The following is a 17,709-nucleotide window of genomic DNA, read 5'->3' on the forward strand; positions in this document are numbered from 1 at the left end:
AGGACTGGTAATTTTAAAAGTATTTCTAAAAAAAAAAAAGTATTTTTTTTACTGTTTTTAGGTTATCTTTTCAATAAAAACTATGGTTATACTTTCAAGCAACCTGGAAATTAATTAATGCCAAGTTTAAAAATTGGTACAGAATAGCATGTGTGCTATGAATACAATTATGTACAAAAATATGTTCCAGTGACAAAAACTGGAATCAAATATGAAACATGTGGGATTGTGTTAAGGGAAAGGGCTGAGGGTAACTTTTCTTTTTTTTTTCGGCCGCACTGCATGGCTTGCGGAATCTTAGTTCCCCAACCAGAGATTGAACCTGGGTCCTCGGCAGTGAAAGCACTGAGTCCTAATCACTGGACTGCCAGGGAATTCCCTGAGGGTAATTATTTTTATGCATAATTTTTTAATGTTGCATTATTCTTCAATAACAACAATATAAAAGCAAAAGGGAAAAAGAAGAAAGAAAATTAAACATTGAAATTTAAAAATCTGGCTCACCCAAGCAGGAGCAGTGGCCTGCCTTGATGCTGCCTCTTATGTGTCTCAAGACCCAGGATTCACTAAGTTTGGCCTCTAAGTTCACTGGAGCAACTTTAGCATGGTGATGGGCAGATGATGGCCACGTGGAGGTTTTCGGAGTCCTTCTGTAGGAAACCATGCCAAAAAGTAAACACAAGAAAGCTTTGACTCATTCATGCTCTTGTTCCCCCATTTTAGGGGGCTTGACAGGCCTACATTTGGCCTGCACAAAGCCAGCAGACCTTGGCCTTCTGTGGTCTGTGTTGGGACCATCTACATGCCCAGAATAGCCCTTGGACCACCCATCCTTGTGGACCTTTGTGATACTCTCAAGGGCAACTTAACCTCTCCCAAGGTCCAGGAATCAGGGTCAGGGATGTAAATAATAGGGATGCCCACAGAGACAGAGCTGTGAATGGAGCTGAGGCTAAGAAACAGTGGGAGAAACAGTACCGAGACGTGCCGAACTGCAGACCTGGGGTCACCTTAATTCCAGAAGATAGAAGCTTATCGTCTGAGGACATTCTTAAGGGGCTGTGGCTCTACCCGCTGAATTGCACTGCCCTGTCTTCAAGGTCCCTCCTAACCAGCCAAATCTGCTAGAGGGTACAGAGAAACATTTGGGCCTGGTACCATGTGAACTTGGTTGGCTACAAAAGTGACTTGTACATCCTCTTCCCATCTCGAGTTTGTTACACCTACTACCATGAAATAATCTTGCTAAAATACAAATATACTTATATCACTTCCCTGATCAAAAACCTTCAAGGACTCCTCAGTGCCTGCTGGATAGTCAAATTATTTACCTAGTCTGTCATCATCTGACACTAACCAACTCTGCATGTACTTGGCTTCAGTCACATCAATCTAGTCAGCACCCCATTGAGGTAGATGCTGTTTCCTTCCTACCTTTGGGACTGTGTGCACAAGTCTCTCCACCTCTCCAAAGCTGACCCAGTTTGGGGCCTACACAAAAGTTTTAGTAGAAACAAACTGGAAAATGACCATGCGTATGGTGGTTATCTTTGTTAATGTAGGAGTTACAATGGAAAAATGCCAATTAGAGAGCTGGAGGAAAAGATGACCCTTTTTGAAGATAATATTTTCCAACTGGTTTCCTGAAAACACTCCTCCTGGAGATGTCAGTAAGTGTGAATGCAATCTGTGTCCTCCCAGGTGTGTCATGGTGTCCATGAGGGCATCACAGAAGTCATGTGATTAAAAGAACAACAACAACAACAACAAAAACCCCTAGTATTTAGCCCAGCATTTCCCAAATTAATTTGATCATGGAACTCTGATTTCCTGTCACACCTATTAGCATGCCTTAGAAGAAGCATTTTGTAAGATGTGACTGAGAAATATTACTTTAAGTTGGTCCTTTTTCACTGTGGCCTGTCAACCAATTTTTTTGAATCCCAGTAGTCTTTTTCCTAAATGCTCATAATTATAATATTTGGAAAGAGTCTTGGAGACGAGTTGTCTCCCAATATTTCTTCCCCCTTTCTTCCAGAATAACAATTTTTAGTTGGGCACATGGCTGCCAGGAATAAAGTCAGCTCTGCCCAGCTTCCTTTGCAGCTAGATGTGGCCATGGGACTCAGTGCTGGATTGTGCTCATAAAGAGAAGGAGTATACTCTCCCCCTCTTCTTTCCCCCTTCCTCCACTACAGTGATGGAATGCAGAGGGCTGGGGAGCCATATTGAATCATGTGGTCAAAAGCAACACAGATCAGGAAGGGCAGAGCAAGAAGTGAGAAGGAGCCAGAGCTTCTGGCAACCTGACAGAGCTGAGATGTTATACCATCTTGGACCTTTTTATGAGAGAAAAAAACTATTTCTATCTGTTTAAGGTGGTATTATTTTTGGTCTCTGTCACTTGCAGCCAAGCCTATATTCTCACAAGTGCAGTTACCATTTATTGTTTTGTCTGGCCAGAACAGAGCCACTATCATTTAGGAAATGCTTCCCTACTTTCTAACCATGTAGTTCTTGGGGAGTTTGCAAAACCCCATTTTCCTGTCCATGGTGATGGTTGCAGGGATGGAGACATGATCCACACTGGCCAAGCAGAACACTCTCTGGGATTTTTCTACCTGAAGCTGGCAGGGAAGAGCCTTTTTCTTTGCTGGTCATGAGGCTGTAAGAGCATGAGCTGGAGCTTCCTAAAGATCTAGTTCTGAAACAGGAGCGAAGGGGGCAGGGCACAACCTTTAAAAGAATGACATAGCCTTGGGACATGACATAAATGGTTAGAACCAACTAGGTCCAAGATGGCGGACGAGACTTTCACTAGACCTTAAGCCTCAGTAAACACTCCTTGTAACACATCAGCATGCTAGATGACACACCCACAGGCGCCATGACTGTTCCAAGGCCGACCATAAAATGTCAACAAATGGGCAGTGGCCCAATTTCTGGAAATCCCCACCCCTTCCCCAAAATAGCTGGAATACTCCTCCCACTCACTAGCCTATGAAATTACCCACCCCTATAAAAACTGACAACTCCGTACCCTGGTGTCTCTCTCTTTTTCTGAGATGGCCCACACTCTATGGAGTGTGTTTCTCTCTAAATAAATTCACTTCTTACCTATCATTTTGTCTCTCACCGAATTCTTTCTGCAACGAGACATCAAGAACCTGAGCTTCATTAAGTCCTGAGACCAGGTGTGTGAGCTCAATCAAAAGACCATGGGTTCAGGGCTTCCCTGGTGGCGCAGTGGTTGAGAATCTGCCTGCTAATGCAGGGGACACGGGTTCGAGCCCTGGTCTGGGAAGATCCCACATGCCGCGGAGCAACTAGGCCCGTGAGCCACAACTACTGAGCCTGCGTGTCTGGAGCCTGTGCTCTGCAACAAGAGAGGCCGCGATAGTGAGAGGCCCGCGCACCGCAATGAAGAGTGGCCCCCACTTGCCGCAATTAGAGAAAGCCCTCGCACAGAAACGAAGACCCAACACAGCCAAAAATAAATAAATAAATAAATTAATTAATTAATTTTTTTAAAAAAAGACCATGGGTTCAAGCCCCAATCTGAGTTGCACGGTTCCAGCCTCCTTGTGGGGTTGATGCGCCAAGGTGAGGGAAACTGGAAAAGGGCTCCCTCGTCCCCCTTACTCTTGACTGTCCCTCTCGACACCACATTTCGCTCTTCTCCGTTCCACAACTACATTCTTTTTTTTTAAAAAATTTATTTATTTATTTATTTTTGGCTGAGTTGGGTCTTCCTTGCTGCGCGGGCTTTCTCTAGTTGCGGTGAGCAGGGGCTGCTCTTCGTTGCAGTGTGTGGGCTTCTCATTGCGGTGGCTTCTCTTGTTGCAGAGCGTGGGCTCTAGGCGCACGGGCTTCAGTAGTTGTGGAACGTGGGCTCAGTAGTTGTGGCTCACGGGCTCTAGAGTGCAGGCTCAGTAGTTGTGGTGCACAGACTTAGTTGCTCCACAGCATGTGGGATCTTCCCAGATCAGGATCAAACCCGTGTCCCCTGCACTGGCAGGTGGATTCTTAACCATTGTGCCACCAGGGAAGTCTCCAAGTCCTTGGAATTTTTAATTTCAAATGTCTACCAGATTTAGAAAAGCATATGTGGAGGTGACCAAGCCTTTGTATCAAGTTACTCAATGTGGCCTCTGGACCATGGCTGGTCCATGAGTTGTTTGTCACTGGCCCATGATGAGTTAAGTACAGATATTGAGAGCAAGCATCTATAACCCTTTACAGCAATTTGTTGTTGCCACAACATCCAAATGCATGATTGGCAGACTCATCTCATTGAACAGAGGTATAAACCAAAATTATTAACTCATGACAATTCGAAGTTAAACTAAAGGTTATTCACTACAAATTATTTGATGTTTAGATTAATGTGCTTTAGTTTAGTGTTTCTTTAGATTAAATAAAAGGCTCTGGATTCAGAGAAAAGAGAAGAGTTAGAGGGACGCAACTGGGTTCAAAACTTCAATGTGTCCCTGCATCCATCCTGTCCCCCTCCCCCAGAAGCCCAAGCATTGACATAAATAGAGGGTGGGGGGTGGAAGGGGAGAGCTGCCAGCAGGAGAACAAGAGGTATCCTTGATAAACTGGGAAATTGGAATCAGAAGGGACCCTGCCCTTTCTCTAAGTAGAGCCGGGGAAGCAGCATATTTGTATCATTTCTTTGAGAAATGAAAAGGCTATGGGCAGAGCTGGACAGCTGGACTGGAGAAAGCCCACACAATTCCCACGCACCCCAGCATGGGGGTGGGAGCAGCAGAATAATTTGAGGTGTGTCCAGAAGGAGCCCAAAGGCAGTGACGAACCTGGGACACTCCCACTATGTAGGCACAAGGGTCACCTAACGTTCTCAGGTGCCCAAATGGGGTGCAGAAGGAGCTGAGAGACAGAGAACTTAAGAAACTGTGCAGCTGAGAACAAGCAACAACGCCACAGCTATATGTATGGACCAACATCTGAGGTTTAGACAAGACAAAGTACATCACAGCAAATGCCACTGTGGATACACATGGGCCAGCTGCTTCCCTTCCCTGGTATTAGATACCTCCCCACTCCAACTGAGATGGCAAACCTGGCAGGAAGGGGAACTCTCATAATGACCAAGAGTAAATTTCGATCATCTGGTATATATAAGTGACTCATGATTGAAATTCAATGAAATTATTTAAAAAGCAGAAAAAAAAAACTGGAACACCTAACTTCTTGCAAACTTGAGTCTATGAGCTGAGATTCATGCCTGCTTTTGCTTTAACCAGAATAACAGGTGTTAGTGAGCACCTTGACCTTATTTCTGATTTTAATTAGAATGCAGCTGGTATTTTACTCTATAGCATTTGCTGTTGATTCTTCATATTCTTTATTATGCTAAGGTCTATCTATTTGAAGCTGACCAGAGAGTTTTAATTTCTTTTGTTATTAAATCAGGAATACATGTTGAATTTTATCTAATGCCTTTTTGGCATCTATCAAGAGGGTCATATGATTTTTCTCCTTTAACGTAATGAAGTACATCATAGATTTTCTTAATATACCTTTGACTTTGCTTATTTGTTTTAATCCACAGCTGGATTTGATCTTATAATTTATTTACAATTTAAAAATCAATATTCATAAGTGAGATTGATGTGTACTTTTTAAAAATATTCATTTGGACAAGCTTTGATATTGGGGTTATACTAGGCTTATAAAATGAATACTGATGCTTCTAAATTTTTCTCATGCTGTAGATTCTAGAACGTAAAAATTATCTTTCTTGAGTGGATAGAGAAGATGCAGTACATATATACAATGGAATACTACTCAGCCATAAAAAAGAATGAAATAACGCCATTTGTAGCGACGTGGGTGGACCTAGAGATTACCATACTAAGTGAAGTAAGTCAGAAAGAGAGACAAATACCATATGATATCACTTATATGTGGAATCTAAAATATGACACAAGTGAACCTATCCATGAAACAGAAACAGACTCATAGAGAACAGACTTGTGGTTGCCAAGGGGGAGTAAGGTGGGGGAAGGGATGGAGTGGGAGTTTGGGGTTTGCAGATGCAAACTAGTATATATAGAATGAATAAACAATAAGGTCATACTGATTAGCACAGGGAACTATATTCAGTACCCTGTGATAAACCATAATGAAAAAGAATATGAAAAAGAATGTATATATGTGTATAACTGAATCACTTTGCTGTACAGCAGAAATTAACACATTGTAAATCAACTATATTGCAATAAAATAAATTTTAAAAAAAGAATGAGGGGGACTTCCCTGGTGGTCCAGTGATTAGAACTCTGCGCTTCCACTGCAGGGGGCATGGGTTCAATCCCTGTTCGGGAAACTAAGATCCTTCATGCCACATGGGGTGGCCAAAAAAAAAGAATGAACAAGAAATCACTTTCATTACAAAAATTGTAACTAAAAGGGAAAAAATAATAAAATATGCCTGGGGAAAATTTTTTTTTAATTACCTTTCTTGAAGATTTTGCCAAAAATTTTCCATACTATTGTCCAACCTGAAAATTTGGGCAACTAAAACCTTTGAGGACCCTTTTCCCATCCTCTAGAGTTAGTGGGTCTATTCAGATTTTCTATTTCTTCCTGAGTCAATTTTAGTAATTCATATTTTTAATAATACATTTCATTTCCATTTATAAACTCTCACATAAAATCGTACCTAATATTCTCTTCTCTGAGTGTCTACCTCTGAATCCTGAGTTTCACTTGTAAGTACAATTATGAATCTTCCTTTTGTACACGTTTCCCCTGTTACTGGAAGCCTCTCTCCTCCACTTCTGATCCATTTTCTTTTGTGTTCCTGAATCTTTTCATGAGCCAAGTGCCTCTTCTCATCTTTTACCCAAAGGAGTCTGTTTTTGTCCAGTGTCAGAGGAGTTTGATGAGCTTGATCAAAAAATGAGGTTTCCTGTTCTAATCTTCTAGTCTCAGACACAGAAGAAAAGTCATACTTTCTCTAGGTTTATTTACCAGATTTAGAGGATGACCTGAGAGTGGAGAGAAGGGCTGGACCCCCAGCTGGGATAGGGGACAGTAGGCTAGACTCTCTCCCATTGCACAGAGAGCTCTCCAAGATCTCACCTGCCTGCATCCTCTCCCAAGGCCTCTCCTATTACAACCTACCAGCCATAAAGAAGCCTGGCAGTTCTCAGGCCACGACTGCTTTGTTGCCTCTTACCATGCTGCCTGTGCTGCTCCATCTGTCTGGGATGCCCATGTCATGCTTCTTGACCTGGGAGGTACTTCCTCGAGTTTTCACTTTTATGATAAAAATTTAAGCCATACCTTTATGTTTTGTGCACTTTTCTTTTTTTTAATTTAATTATTATTATTTTGTAACATCTTTATTGGAGTATAAATGCTTTACAATGGTGTGTTAGTTTCTGCTGTATAACAAAGTTAATCAGCTATACATATGCATACATCCCCATATGGCCTCCCTCTTGCATCTCCCTCCCACCCCACTTTTCTGTATATGTATTATATTTCACAATGAAAAGAGTTTAAAAAGTATTTGCATATATTTTTATATTTGAATTTTTTTTGGAAGAATACAAGGGCATACTGTTTATAAAGGAGGTCTTTACTCTTTTATTTAATATAATTCCACATTTAAATAAATTAAATTATTAATTTTCAAAGGCTGAAAATTGGCCAGGTAGTAGGAAAACCCTGGGTGGAACCCTGGTGACCAGAGATACTACCACAGTCTTGGCTGTGTCCAGAGAGATTTTAACATGGAGCTGGTTCCTTCAAGATTTTGCTCAAATTGCATATTCTCAGTAAGACCTTCCCTGGCCTCTCTGTTTAATACTGCAGCCTACTCACATTTCCATCACATCCATCCCTAGCATCAGCATTCCTCGTCTCCATTCTGCTCAACTCTTCTTCCATAGCAATTGTCACTTTCTAACTCACTGTTTCTTTTTTCTGCATTCTAGACAGAAGGAACAGCTAAAGCCAAGGCTCTAAGTTGGGAGCAGGCTCAGAGAAGTCAAGGGGCACTGAGAAGGCTGGTGTGACTGAAGCAGAGTGAACAAGAGGTAGAGCAGCCGATGACAGGGAGGTGAGGGGGAGACCGTGTTGGGCCCCATCGCATTGCAGGGATGCCGGCTTTTCCTGTGAGTCAGATGTGGAGCTGCTGTGGGATTTTAAGAGAAATGACAGGATATGACACATTTTAAAAGGGTCACTCTGACTACTGTGCTGATAAGTGAAGATTTTATGTTGATAGGAGAACATATTGAGACAAGAAAAGATGTTACAGCCACAAAATAAAAATTGCTTGCTACAAAAATAACACCCAGAATGCAAAACAGAGTCCTTAGACCTCAAAACCATGATAGCAAAAATACAAAAAGTATAGCAGAAGAGCTGGAACATAAAGCTGAGGAAATCTTCCATGAAGGAGATAAAAAGATAAAATATGGAAAAAAGACAAAAATATGGAAAATAGGAGAGAAAAAATAAAGACTAACATTTAAGGAAACAATTCCAGAAATAGGAAACAGAGACATCTGAGTGAATGAAATTATAGGATGATTGATTTCAGAAAATTCCTTTACACTGAAAGACAGGAGTTCCTAGACTGAAAGGATCTGGAACACCTGGTGTAATGGATAATGGGTGCTGGATAAAAATGAACCAACAATAAGACACATCATCGTGAGATTTCAGTACAGTGAAAACCTACAAGCATCTAGAAAGAAAAATAATAGCAAAATAAAGAACCTAGAATCAGAGTGGCACCAGACATCTCCACATATGTCACACAGGACCCCCAAAGGAACTGCAGTCACATCCTCACCTGTGAAGTAGCATGAGCAGGTGGAGAACAGGGCAGCAGGCTCTGGACAGAGCTCTTCAAGACGAAATGGATGAAATACTAGGAGATACATACAAATGGCAACAATTTGAATTAGTGATAGATACACAGAAAATTATGTAAACAAACAAACAAAGCAAGATTGTTAATTCCAGGAAAAACTAAAAGTATCTGTCCTGGCTTAGCTGCAAATAAGGTCTATATATTCTTGGTAATGTCAACATTTAATACTGATCCAACCAAAATGACACAATTATATGGAGAAAATGGAGGGCCTGGAAGTATGTGAGTATCATGGGAGACGATGAGGGAACAGAGCAAAATCTCCACCTCCCACTGGATAAAATCAATTGATTAGGCCTAATACTGAAATATTGTTAAGTGGTAATATATTTCATGTGGAGATAGCAAAGTCAACACAAAAAGTTTCAGCTGGAAGAATTGAAGGTGATTGTTTCTTGGGGAGCAAGGGAAGAGGGGTTGCAGAGGACTACTGATTTTCATGACAAGCCTGGTGGAACCATTTGACTTTTTTTTTTTTTTTTTTTTTTTGTCTGTGTTGAGTATTCGTTTCTGTGTGAGGGCTTTCTCTAGTTGCGGCAAGCGGGGGCCACTCTTCATCGCCATGCGCGGGCCTCTCACTATCGTGGCCTCTCTTGTTGCGGAGCACAGGCTCCAGACGCGCAGGCTCAGTAGTTGTCGCTCACGGGCCTAGTTGCTCCGCGGCATGTGGGATCTTCCCAGACCAGGGCTCAAACCCGTGTCCCCTGCATTGGCTGGCAGATTCCCAACCACTGCACCACCAGGGAAGCCCCCCATTTGACTTTTTAAGGTATGTGCATTGATAATTTTTAGAAAAATAAAACGAAATTTAAAAAGAAAGCTATCAAAGTTCCTCATTCCTTAGCTGGTCGCAACCTAGTTCTGTGTCACTCTGGCAACCTTAATCCCCAGCTCTCCCAATGCCCAGCCTGGGCACCCAGACCACAGTACCCATTACCAGTTTGGGACCAGCCCAAGTTTCCCTCCCACCTGCCTGTGGTCTAGCTTGAGTCTTGTCTCAGACAGATGCTTTTCAGGGCCTGCTAATCCTCCTTTCCTCTCCAATCCACTTAGCAGAGCAAAAACTTTCTAAATTACTCATTTATTAATATTACTTATTGCATTTGTTTAGCTAGTTCAGGTATGGATCTCTTTCTCTCTAAGTATGTTGCAAACTTCTGGAGGAAGTGGACATTCCCTTTTGAGGCCTAGCAAATGTTCATAGTGGGTGCCCCCAAATATTTCATGGATAAACTTAAAAGTAGAATTCAAGGTGTATTAATAGGCAAATTTAAATCAAAGTCTGGAGATAAAACAAAGGTTAAAGCTGTGACCAATAAGACACATGGAAGATCTAACTGTATCAAGATAGACTTGGGAATACCCTGGCGGTCCAGTGGTTAGGACTCGGCACTTTCACTGCTGTGGCCCAGGTTCAATCCCTGTTCGGGGAACTAAGATCCTACAAGCCCCGCGATGAAGAGTGGCCCCCGCTTGCCACAACTAGAGAAAGCCCTCGCACAGAAACGAAGACCCAACACAGCCATAAATAAATAAATAAACAAATACTTTAAAAAAAAAAAAAAAGATCCTACAAGCCGCATGGTGCAGCCAAAACAAACAAACACACAAAAAGACAGACTTGTTTTCAAAGCTTGTGGTCTACTTTTCTGGTTAATGTTGGAGATGTTTTAATAAAGAGATATTTTGCCCCCGAAGTCCTCTCAAGTTTCAAGTTTTGGTGACCTGAGGCTTGGTAAGTAAATGTGGATCCACTCTGCCAACACTGCATGTGACTTCATGGACTTTGTGCCTACCTTGCTTTTCTAGACTGCAAAATCTGAATCTCTGCAACTTGAGAAGTTAACTTCTTTTACTGCCATTAATATGAGATGAGACTGGAGGAAAGAGAAGACTCCCTGGCTCCTTGCTGGAGGCAGGATGCAAACACCTGGGAGAGCAACACAATGGAATACCACCTTGAGTCAATGCTCAGAATGAGCAGGAGTCCTTGATCTGGGGCCAGCATCATTCCATGGCTCTTTTGGTCTCACTGTGGTTTCAGACTCCATTAAATGGGGAAAATACTTGGCATTTTCTGACATCCCCAAGAAGCAGACACAGAGCTCTCAGCAAGTCTCCTGTCAGTAACCTCTTAAGTTAAAGTGTTCAGATTGCAGTCCAGGGGCAGGAGCCGGGAGCTATGTCCACAGAGATCTGACTTTCCCCAGCTCCGCAAGGTCATTCCTCCCACCTGGGACGAGTCATCTTCTCAACTCTGCCAGGCCACAAACCCTCCGAGGCTGTGTTGGTGATTCTGCTGCTGCCATCTTTTCAATTGCAGGGGGATAGTGGTCCTGTGGGTGGTGATCTCAGAGCAAACTCGGCGGCCATCAATCCGAGAGAAAACCCTTTTGAAGGATTAGCATCTTGGCCAAGAACCTTTATCTCCCAGACTGGAGCATTTTCTAGTCAGCTCTTCCCAAGTTAGTGAGAGGAATGAAATACTGGAGGCATTAGAGACCCACGGAGACAGGGAGGAAAGCCAGCACCTCAGTGTTCAGGGTAAATTCCTGAGCCACCAGGTCTGCCTCCCCCAGAAACCAAGACAAAACATCCTGTCTCTCATTGGGTCATAAAGTACACTTTGTCCCTTCCCCTGGCCTTCAGAGCACCAAAGCATACTTCCACTCCTGCCACAGACCTTCCCCATCTGTGGGACTTCTCTTTTGATTTCTCACTGCTCACAAAAATGGATCTTCACAAAGCTTTCCTGCATTGTTTCTGTGCCATTTCTATGAAGCTTGCCCAGGACACTGGGGGTTACTGTTTTAGCCGGAGAATAATGGTGGATGGAGGAGGAGGGGCTAAACTTCTGGGTGCCCCTACTCCTAGCCATTGGCGCTACCAGAGGAGGTCCAGTCCTAAAGGGAGGGGATGGACTGAGGCATGGGATACCCCAGATCAGTGCTTCTCAGACACTGACAGGCAATGGTCCCCCAGAGGTCTTGTTGGAATGCAGGTTCTGGTTTAGCAGTCTGGGGTAGGCCCAAGATTCTGCCTACCCAACGAGCTCCAGGATGCTGTTGATGCTGCTGGTCCGCAGACCACACTTTGAATAGCAAGGGGCAAGACTGCGAAGGGGAAGTGCAGGAAGAGAAGAGGTGCAAACAGGGTCCATGGGAGAAAGGGGAGGGAAGAACAAGCTCCAGGGAGAGGTGGTCTGACCATACTCCAGCTGCATCATCTCATCTGCACAGCCTTCCCTGCAGGGCCTCCGGTGGCCCACGTGTTGGCTACAGTGGGATGCTTTGGTCCTCCCCTTCCTCTCTTGTTCAACCAGAGGACTGGAGCAGCTGCATGCTGGAGAAGGGCAGGGTCTGGAGACCTCCTCACCCCCTCCCACAGGCAGCTGTCAGGGAAGGGAGCCCTGCCTTGGTGGGGCTGACTGCTGTGCTGGCTCTGGCCCCTGGCTCCGGGGTCGCTCTGCCATGGAACAGCAGGTTCTTCAGGTTGGCATCAGGGATAACAGATGAGCTCTCTCCTCTCCTCCTCAGCTTCACCCCAGGCACTACTCCCTGAAGCCAAAGGAGTGAACTTCTTCACTCTCAAACAGCAGCTTCCACTTACTGAGTGCTAGGCTCTGTGTGAAGCACCTTCCCACGTTGTTTTATTTACTCCTCACAGTTACCGTACAGGGTAGGAACTGGTTTATCCCTACATTACAAGGTAACCGAGGCTCCAGAAGTAATTTGTGCAATACCTTGTGGCAAATAAGACTCAGTCTATGCCCTTCCCACCCTGGCACTAAGCCATAACTGACCACACATGTGAGGCCAGGAGCCTCGGGATGGGAAATTAGATGACAGAGCAAGGCAAATAAGGTGAGTTGATTTGGTTTATGGCCCTTTGAAGCTCAGCAGAAAATCAAGGCTGTTCTTGTCCCTTTACCAGCTTCCCTCACTGCACCAGTAATGGACGCTCCTCTGTGCGAGCCAGCAGGGACACTGCATAACCCTGGAGGAGGGGACTTGCAGGTGGTTGTGAACTGGGCTCAATGGCCTGAGCAGAGGGTGCCACGAAGAGAGTTGACTCACCAGGGAGCACCAAATCTGTCTACAGAGTAGCTGGCCTCCCAGGCAGCTGACAGAGGGTCATTTAGGAAAGTCTGAATCAAATGGTACCAGCCCATCTGTCTGTACCTCAAAGGAACACCGTGTCCTGGGACAGAAACACACTCTTGACCTTGATTCTTCATTCAATAAACCTAAATCCCTACAAGCACTGTGCTAGACTTTGTGGGACTGTAAGACACACTCTTTGCCCTTAATGAAGAAAACTAGAAGGTTTGGTACAAAAGTAACCAAGCAGTGGTGGGGACGGCAGTGAACTGGAGAACTCTGCTCAAAGCTGCTTCACTACTACTTTGCTCCAGTTGGTTGCCTCTCAGCAAGAAAAACCTACTGATTTTCCAGGAAAAGCCCAAATCAAGATCAGGTGAACTTTACCATTTTTAAAACAATTCTGGCCAACATCTGTGGCCACTAGTTTGCAACCTCTGCTCCTCACGGACCAAGTCTTATCCTTTCCTATTGTACCCTCAGCACCTAAAATTCTGGGCAGAAAGGAAGCAATCAATATGCTTCTGGCACATTGACCAGGTGAAGCTTATCCAGAAGAAATGGGTCTAAAACTGCCATCACATGTAGAATAGCTGATGCAACTGGGGAGGATTTAGCTTTGGAAATGACTGAGAGACATAATTATTGTTGCAAATAAGAAAATCCTTATATTGGACTTCCCTGGTGGCACAGTGGTTAAGAATCAATGCAGGGGACACGGGTTTGAGCCTTGGTCCAGGAAGATCCCACATGCTGCAGAGCAACTGAACCCGTGCCCCACAACTACTGAGTCTGTGCTCTAGAGCCCGCGAGCCACAACCACTGAGCCCCCGTGCCACAACTACTGAAGCCTGTGTGCCTAGAGCCCGTGCTCTGCAATGAAGAGAAGCCACTGCAATGAGAAGCCCATGCACCGCAACGAAGAGTAGCCCCTGCTCGATGCAACTAAAGAAAGCCCGCGCACAGCAACAAAGACCCAGTGCAGCCAATAAATAAATAAATAAATAGAAAAGCTTTATAAAGCTAGGGCACATGGTTTGGCCAACACTTCAGAAGGAGCGGGGAGGCTGCTTTTAGATAAAATATACATTTGACAATTGACCTTGGTTCCCGTTAATCCTAGCCATCCCTCTGCCCTCCATTCCTTTACTTGTCCAGCCCCTAAAGGCATTTGGCTTTCATACTCGGTAAGGGAAATTCAGGCTTTGCTTAAATGTGAGTCCCAAATATCAACTTATTACCTAAGAATCTTACCCAACTCAGGGTTTTTCCAAGTATTAAAATGAAATAGAGGGACATCCCTGGTGGTCCAGTGGGTAAGACTCCACATTCCCAAGGCAGGGGGCCCGGGTTCAATCCCTGGTCGGGGAACTAAGATCCCACAAGCCACATGATGCAGCCAAAAAAAAAAAAGGATGTGGCTGATCTCTGTGGATACGGCAAGATACACAAAATAGAGTAAGTGGGAAACAAATTATGGAGCTATACAATGGGAGTCCGAGTTTTCGTTTTTGTTTTTTGAAAAAAGGATAGATATGTGCTTAGAACATTTCTAGAAGGGTATACAAGAAACTTAATTAGACAACCATGGGAATGGACTGTTTACTCTCCCCACCGTTCCATTTTGATTTTTTTTCCCCCTTACTAGCAGCATCATTACCCTTATAAAAAGGACAAAATAATTTAGTTTGGCCAAAACCTTCTGGTCTTAGCTTTGCTTTGCAAACACTGCCCAGGATCAAGCTTTATATATTTCCTCACATCTTCACTGTCAAGGCCCAAGAACTTTAATTAGACTACCGGACTCCCCAGCCTACCCTCCCATTACCAAATGCACCTAACCTTGAAGGCTACTTCCGATTACCCTCTCTTTGTCTCTCACTTCCTGAGTCCTAGCCTAGCTTTTTTTCCCATTTGTACTCACTCCGTGGGTGATCTCATCCAGCCCCATGGCCCTTAGATATCGCCCCAACACTGACTCCCAAATTTCTAACTACAGCATAGACTCCCTTCCTGAACTCCAAACTGCACATTGCAATTGCCTACTCAACATCTCCACTTGGATGTCAAGTAGACATCTAAATTTAATACATCCAAAGTTGAAGTCATCTTCCCTAATAACCTTGCTCTACCCACAGCCCTCCAAATCTCAGCTAATGGCACTTGCAGGCTTCTAATCATCCAAGTCCATAACTTCAGAGTAAAAGAATGACTGGAAAACAGTCTAATGCACAATGCCAGTTATCTAAAAATGAAGGTAGTCCTAGGTATTGGGATCAAAGATATCATATAATTACTAAAACGTTTTCTAAAATAGGTTTAAAGTTATCTTTTAAGCCTAGGATTTAGATTTTGACATTTTAATTTCTTTTGAATACAAGCCATTTTTTGCAAGATAGGAAACAGAAACAAACTAAGGCAGTCTTGTCGTCTAGAGATCCAGGCCAGTTCTTAATAAAATCTTCAGCAGAATGACATCATAATATGAGGTGCTAACAACAGTGTTAAAAACTATAAATAATAACCACTTATCTACATTTTTTCCTTAGGAAACAGCCAAAAGTCTTGTCCTTAAAGGTATGATATACAGAACATCTAGATATACAAAGGACAGAATGATCCAAATTATACGCTGGCCAACCTGTCAGTGAACCAGATCAGAGCTGGCCAAGGACTGGTGAACAGAGAATGTGTTTACAGTTTGAAAATTTGCTCTGAGGTTTAAAAAATTCCTAGTTGCTGTTAATAAGAAAGCAAGTAAAAAATATTATAGATGCACCCCACTGATATTTGATTTTGCCACGGTTTTCCACTAGAACACAAAGTTAGAGTATGGGGATAAGACACTTACATATTTTCAAAATAAATTACTTAGTAATAAGAAATCTGACATACTGCATTCTTCCATTTGCCACAAGAACATACTGACAATGAGGACTATTTAAAAGAATGCTCAACTCTAAAAAGGGTGGTGGCAGCAACACATTCCACTACAGAATAACCTCCCACTTTCCCATACAATTAACATTGCTACTTTTCATGATACATATTCACGTGGAAAAACTTGTCAGGAGCTTTTGCCAGGGCCAGGAGATGAAAAATAGAAACTGTCCTGATGACATGGATAGTTGTAAGCTTAGTTAACATCTTTCGGATGGACCCATAAAATCTGGCCACTGTTTTGTTAAACATCTGCAAATCGCAGAACTCCTTAGCCCTTAGCTACAGTATCTGCTCAATGTCTTAAAGGTGGGCTCAGTCCCATCTGTGACTCTTTTCTTCAGGGCTGAGGTGTGTGCTAGTCATCAAAGTCTGGAATGTCATCGTAGGAGTATCCCCGGTAGCCTTTGGATGCATAGTAGGCGATGCGCAGGTGGTAAAATCCTGGCAGGAACACCAGGATGCCAATGATCAGGACGGGAACAGCCCGGTCTGCCCCCTGGTGGCAGAAGGAGGCAAACACATCAGTACCATGCAAGTTATAAATTTTAAAATAAAATAAAGCCATGGGTCCAATCCATAGATCAGTTATCACATACTTTTCAGAGCACTTTCTTTTGGTAATACAGTACCAAGACAAAAGGTTTACATCTCTTTGCCTCCCTATCAATTGCAGAAAAACTACAAAGTACTAAAAATTATAAAGAAATTATCCATGTTCAACCATAGGTATCCACTTCCCATAAAGAAACCAGAGCTCCTTAGAGAAATGGCTGTCTAGGAGTTGAGGGGGCAGGGAATGTACAGATGGGCCTGGGATAATTTGCTGGGCCAGAAAACAAGAAAGCTATCAAAGGCTAACCTGGGTCAGCTTTAAAAGACAGGAGTAGTGGACTTCCCTGGTGGCACAGTGGTTAACACTCCACACTCCCAATGCAGGGGGCCTGGGTTTGATCCCTGGTCAGGTAACTAGGTCCCACATGCATGATGCAACGAACTGCCACAACTAAGGAGCCCACCTGACACAATTAAGACCCAGCACAACCAAATGAAGAAAGAAAGAAATATTCAAAAAAAGAAAAGACAGGAGTAACCTGAAGAGGCTCCTACTGACCAAATATGGGACAATTTATACGTTAAAAAGAATACAGACTATAGTTGACTGAAGCACAAATATGTAAAAAGATGATAAGCTTACAGTGATACTAACAATTCTTTGGTTACCTTTTGAGGTTGCTAGGTGTATTTTTATAAAAATTTGATAATTAAAGAGAAATAATCAAACATTTTTCCTACCTTCACTATACATACTGTATTTCAGGGTAACCAAATAATGGTTTTGAGAAAGTTCCAGAAGAATTTTCGCTGACAAACGTGGAAAATGATAGAACTGGATTCATCAGTGAAAAAGGTAATTCATTTTATGATAAATCAATTAGGCTGAAGACACTTGAACCCAGTAATCAATCTTAATATCAACTAAAAATTAGGACAACCATTTTGTGCCTCCTAATGTAATGCTATAGCAATGGTTCTCAAAATGTGGTCCATGGAACACCAGCATCACCTGGGAACTTGTTAGAAATGCAAATTCTCACGCCTCACCCTAGACCTACAAAACTGGCATCTCTGGGAGCAGGGTCAAGGAACCTGTGTGTTAACAAGTCTGCCAAGTGATTCTGATAGACGCTTAAGTTTGAGAACCCATGTGCAAGAGCAAATACACAGCACCCCTATGAAATATTCTTT

The 17,709-nt window shown here is 43.2% G+C and overlaps 1 protein-coding gene across 4 annotated transcripts in view; it reads right to left on the reverse strand.

Annotated features, from left to right (window-relative positions):
• The window catches only part of TMEM230 (transmembrane protein 230), a 38,421-nt gene that overhangs the window by 15,640 nt on the left and 5,072 nt on the right, over positions 1-17,709 (reverse strand). For 2 of the 4 annotated variants that reach the window (XM_082431469.1, XM_082431470.1), the window contains exon 4: positions 14,022-16,459. In XM_082431469.1, coding sequence (XP_082287595.1) covers positions 16,319-16,459 — 141 coding nt within the window. In that variant the 3' untranslated portion in view covers positions 14,022-16,318. Of the gene's footprint in view, positions 1-4,014; positions 8,174-8,839; positions 8,918-14,021; positions 16,460-17,709 lie in introns of those variants that run through there. The other 2 variants (XM_082431472.1, XM_082431471.1) reach the window with 2 other exon arrangements.

This window comes from Balaenoptera physalus (assembly GCF_965194825.1).
Source record: "Balaenoptera physalus genome assembly, chromosome: 16".
Taxonomy (NCBI): Eukaryota; Metazoa; Chordata; class Mammalia; order Artiodactyla; family Balaenopteridae; genus Balaenoptera; species Balaenoptera physalus.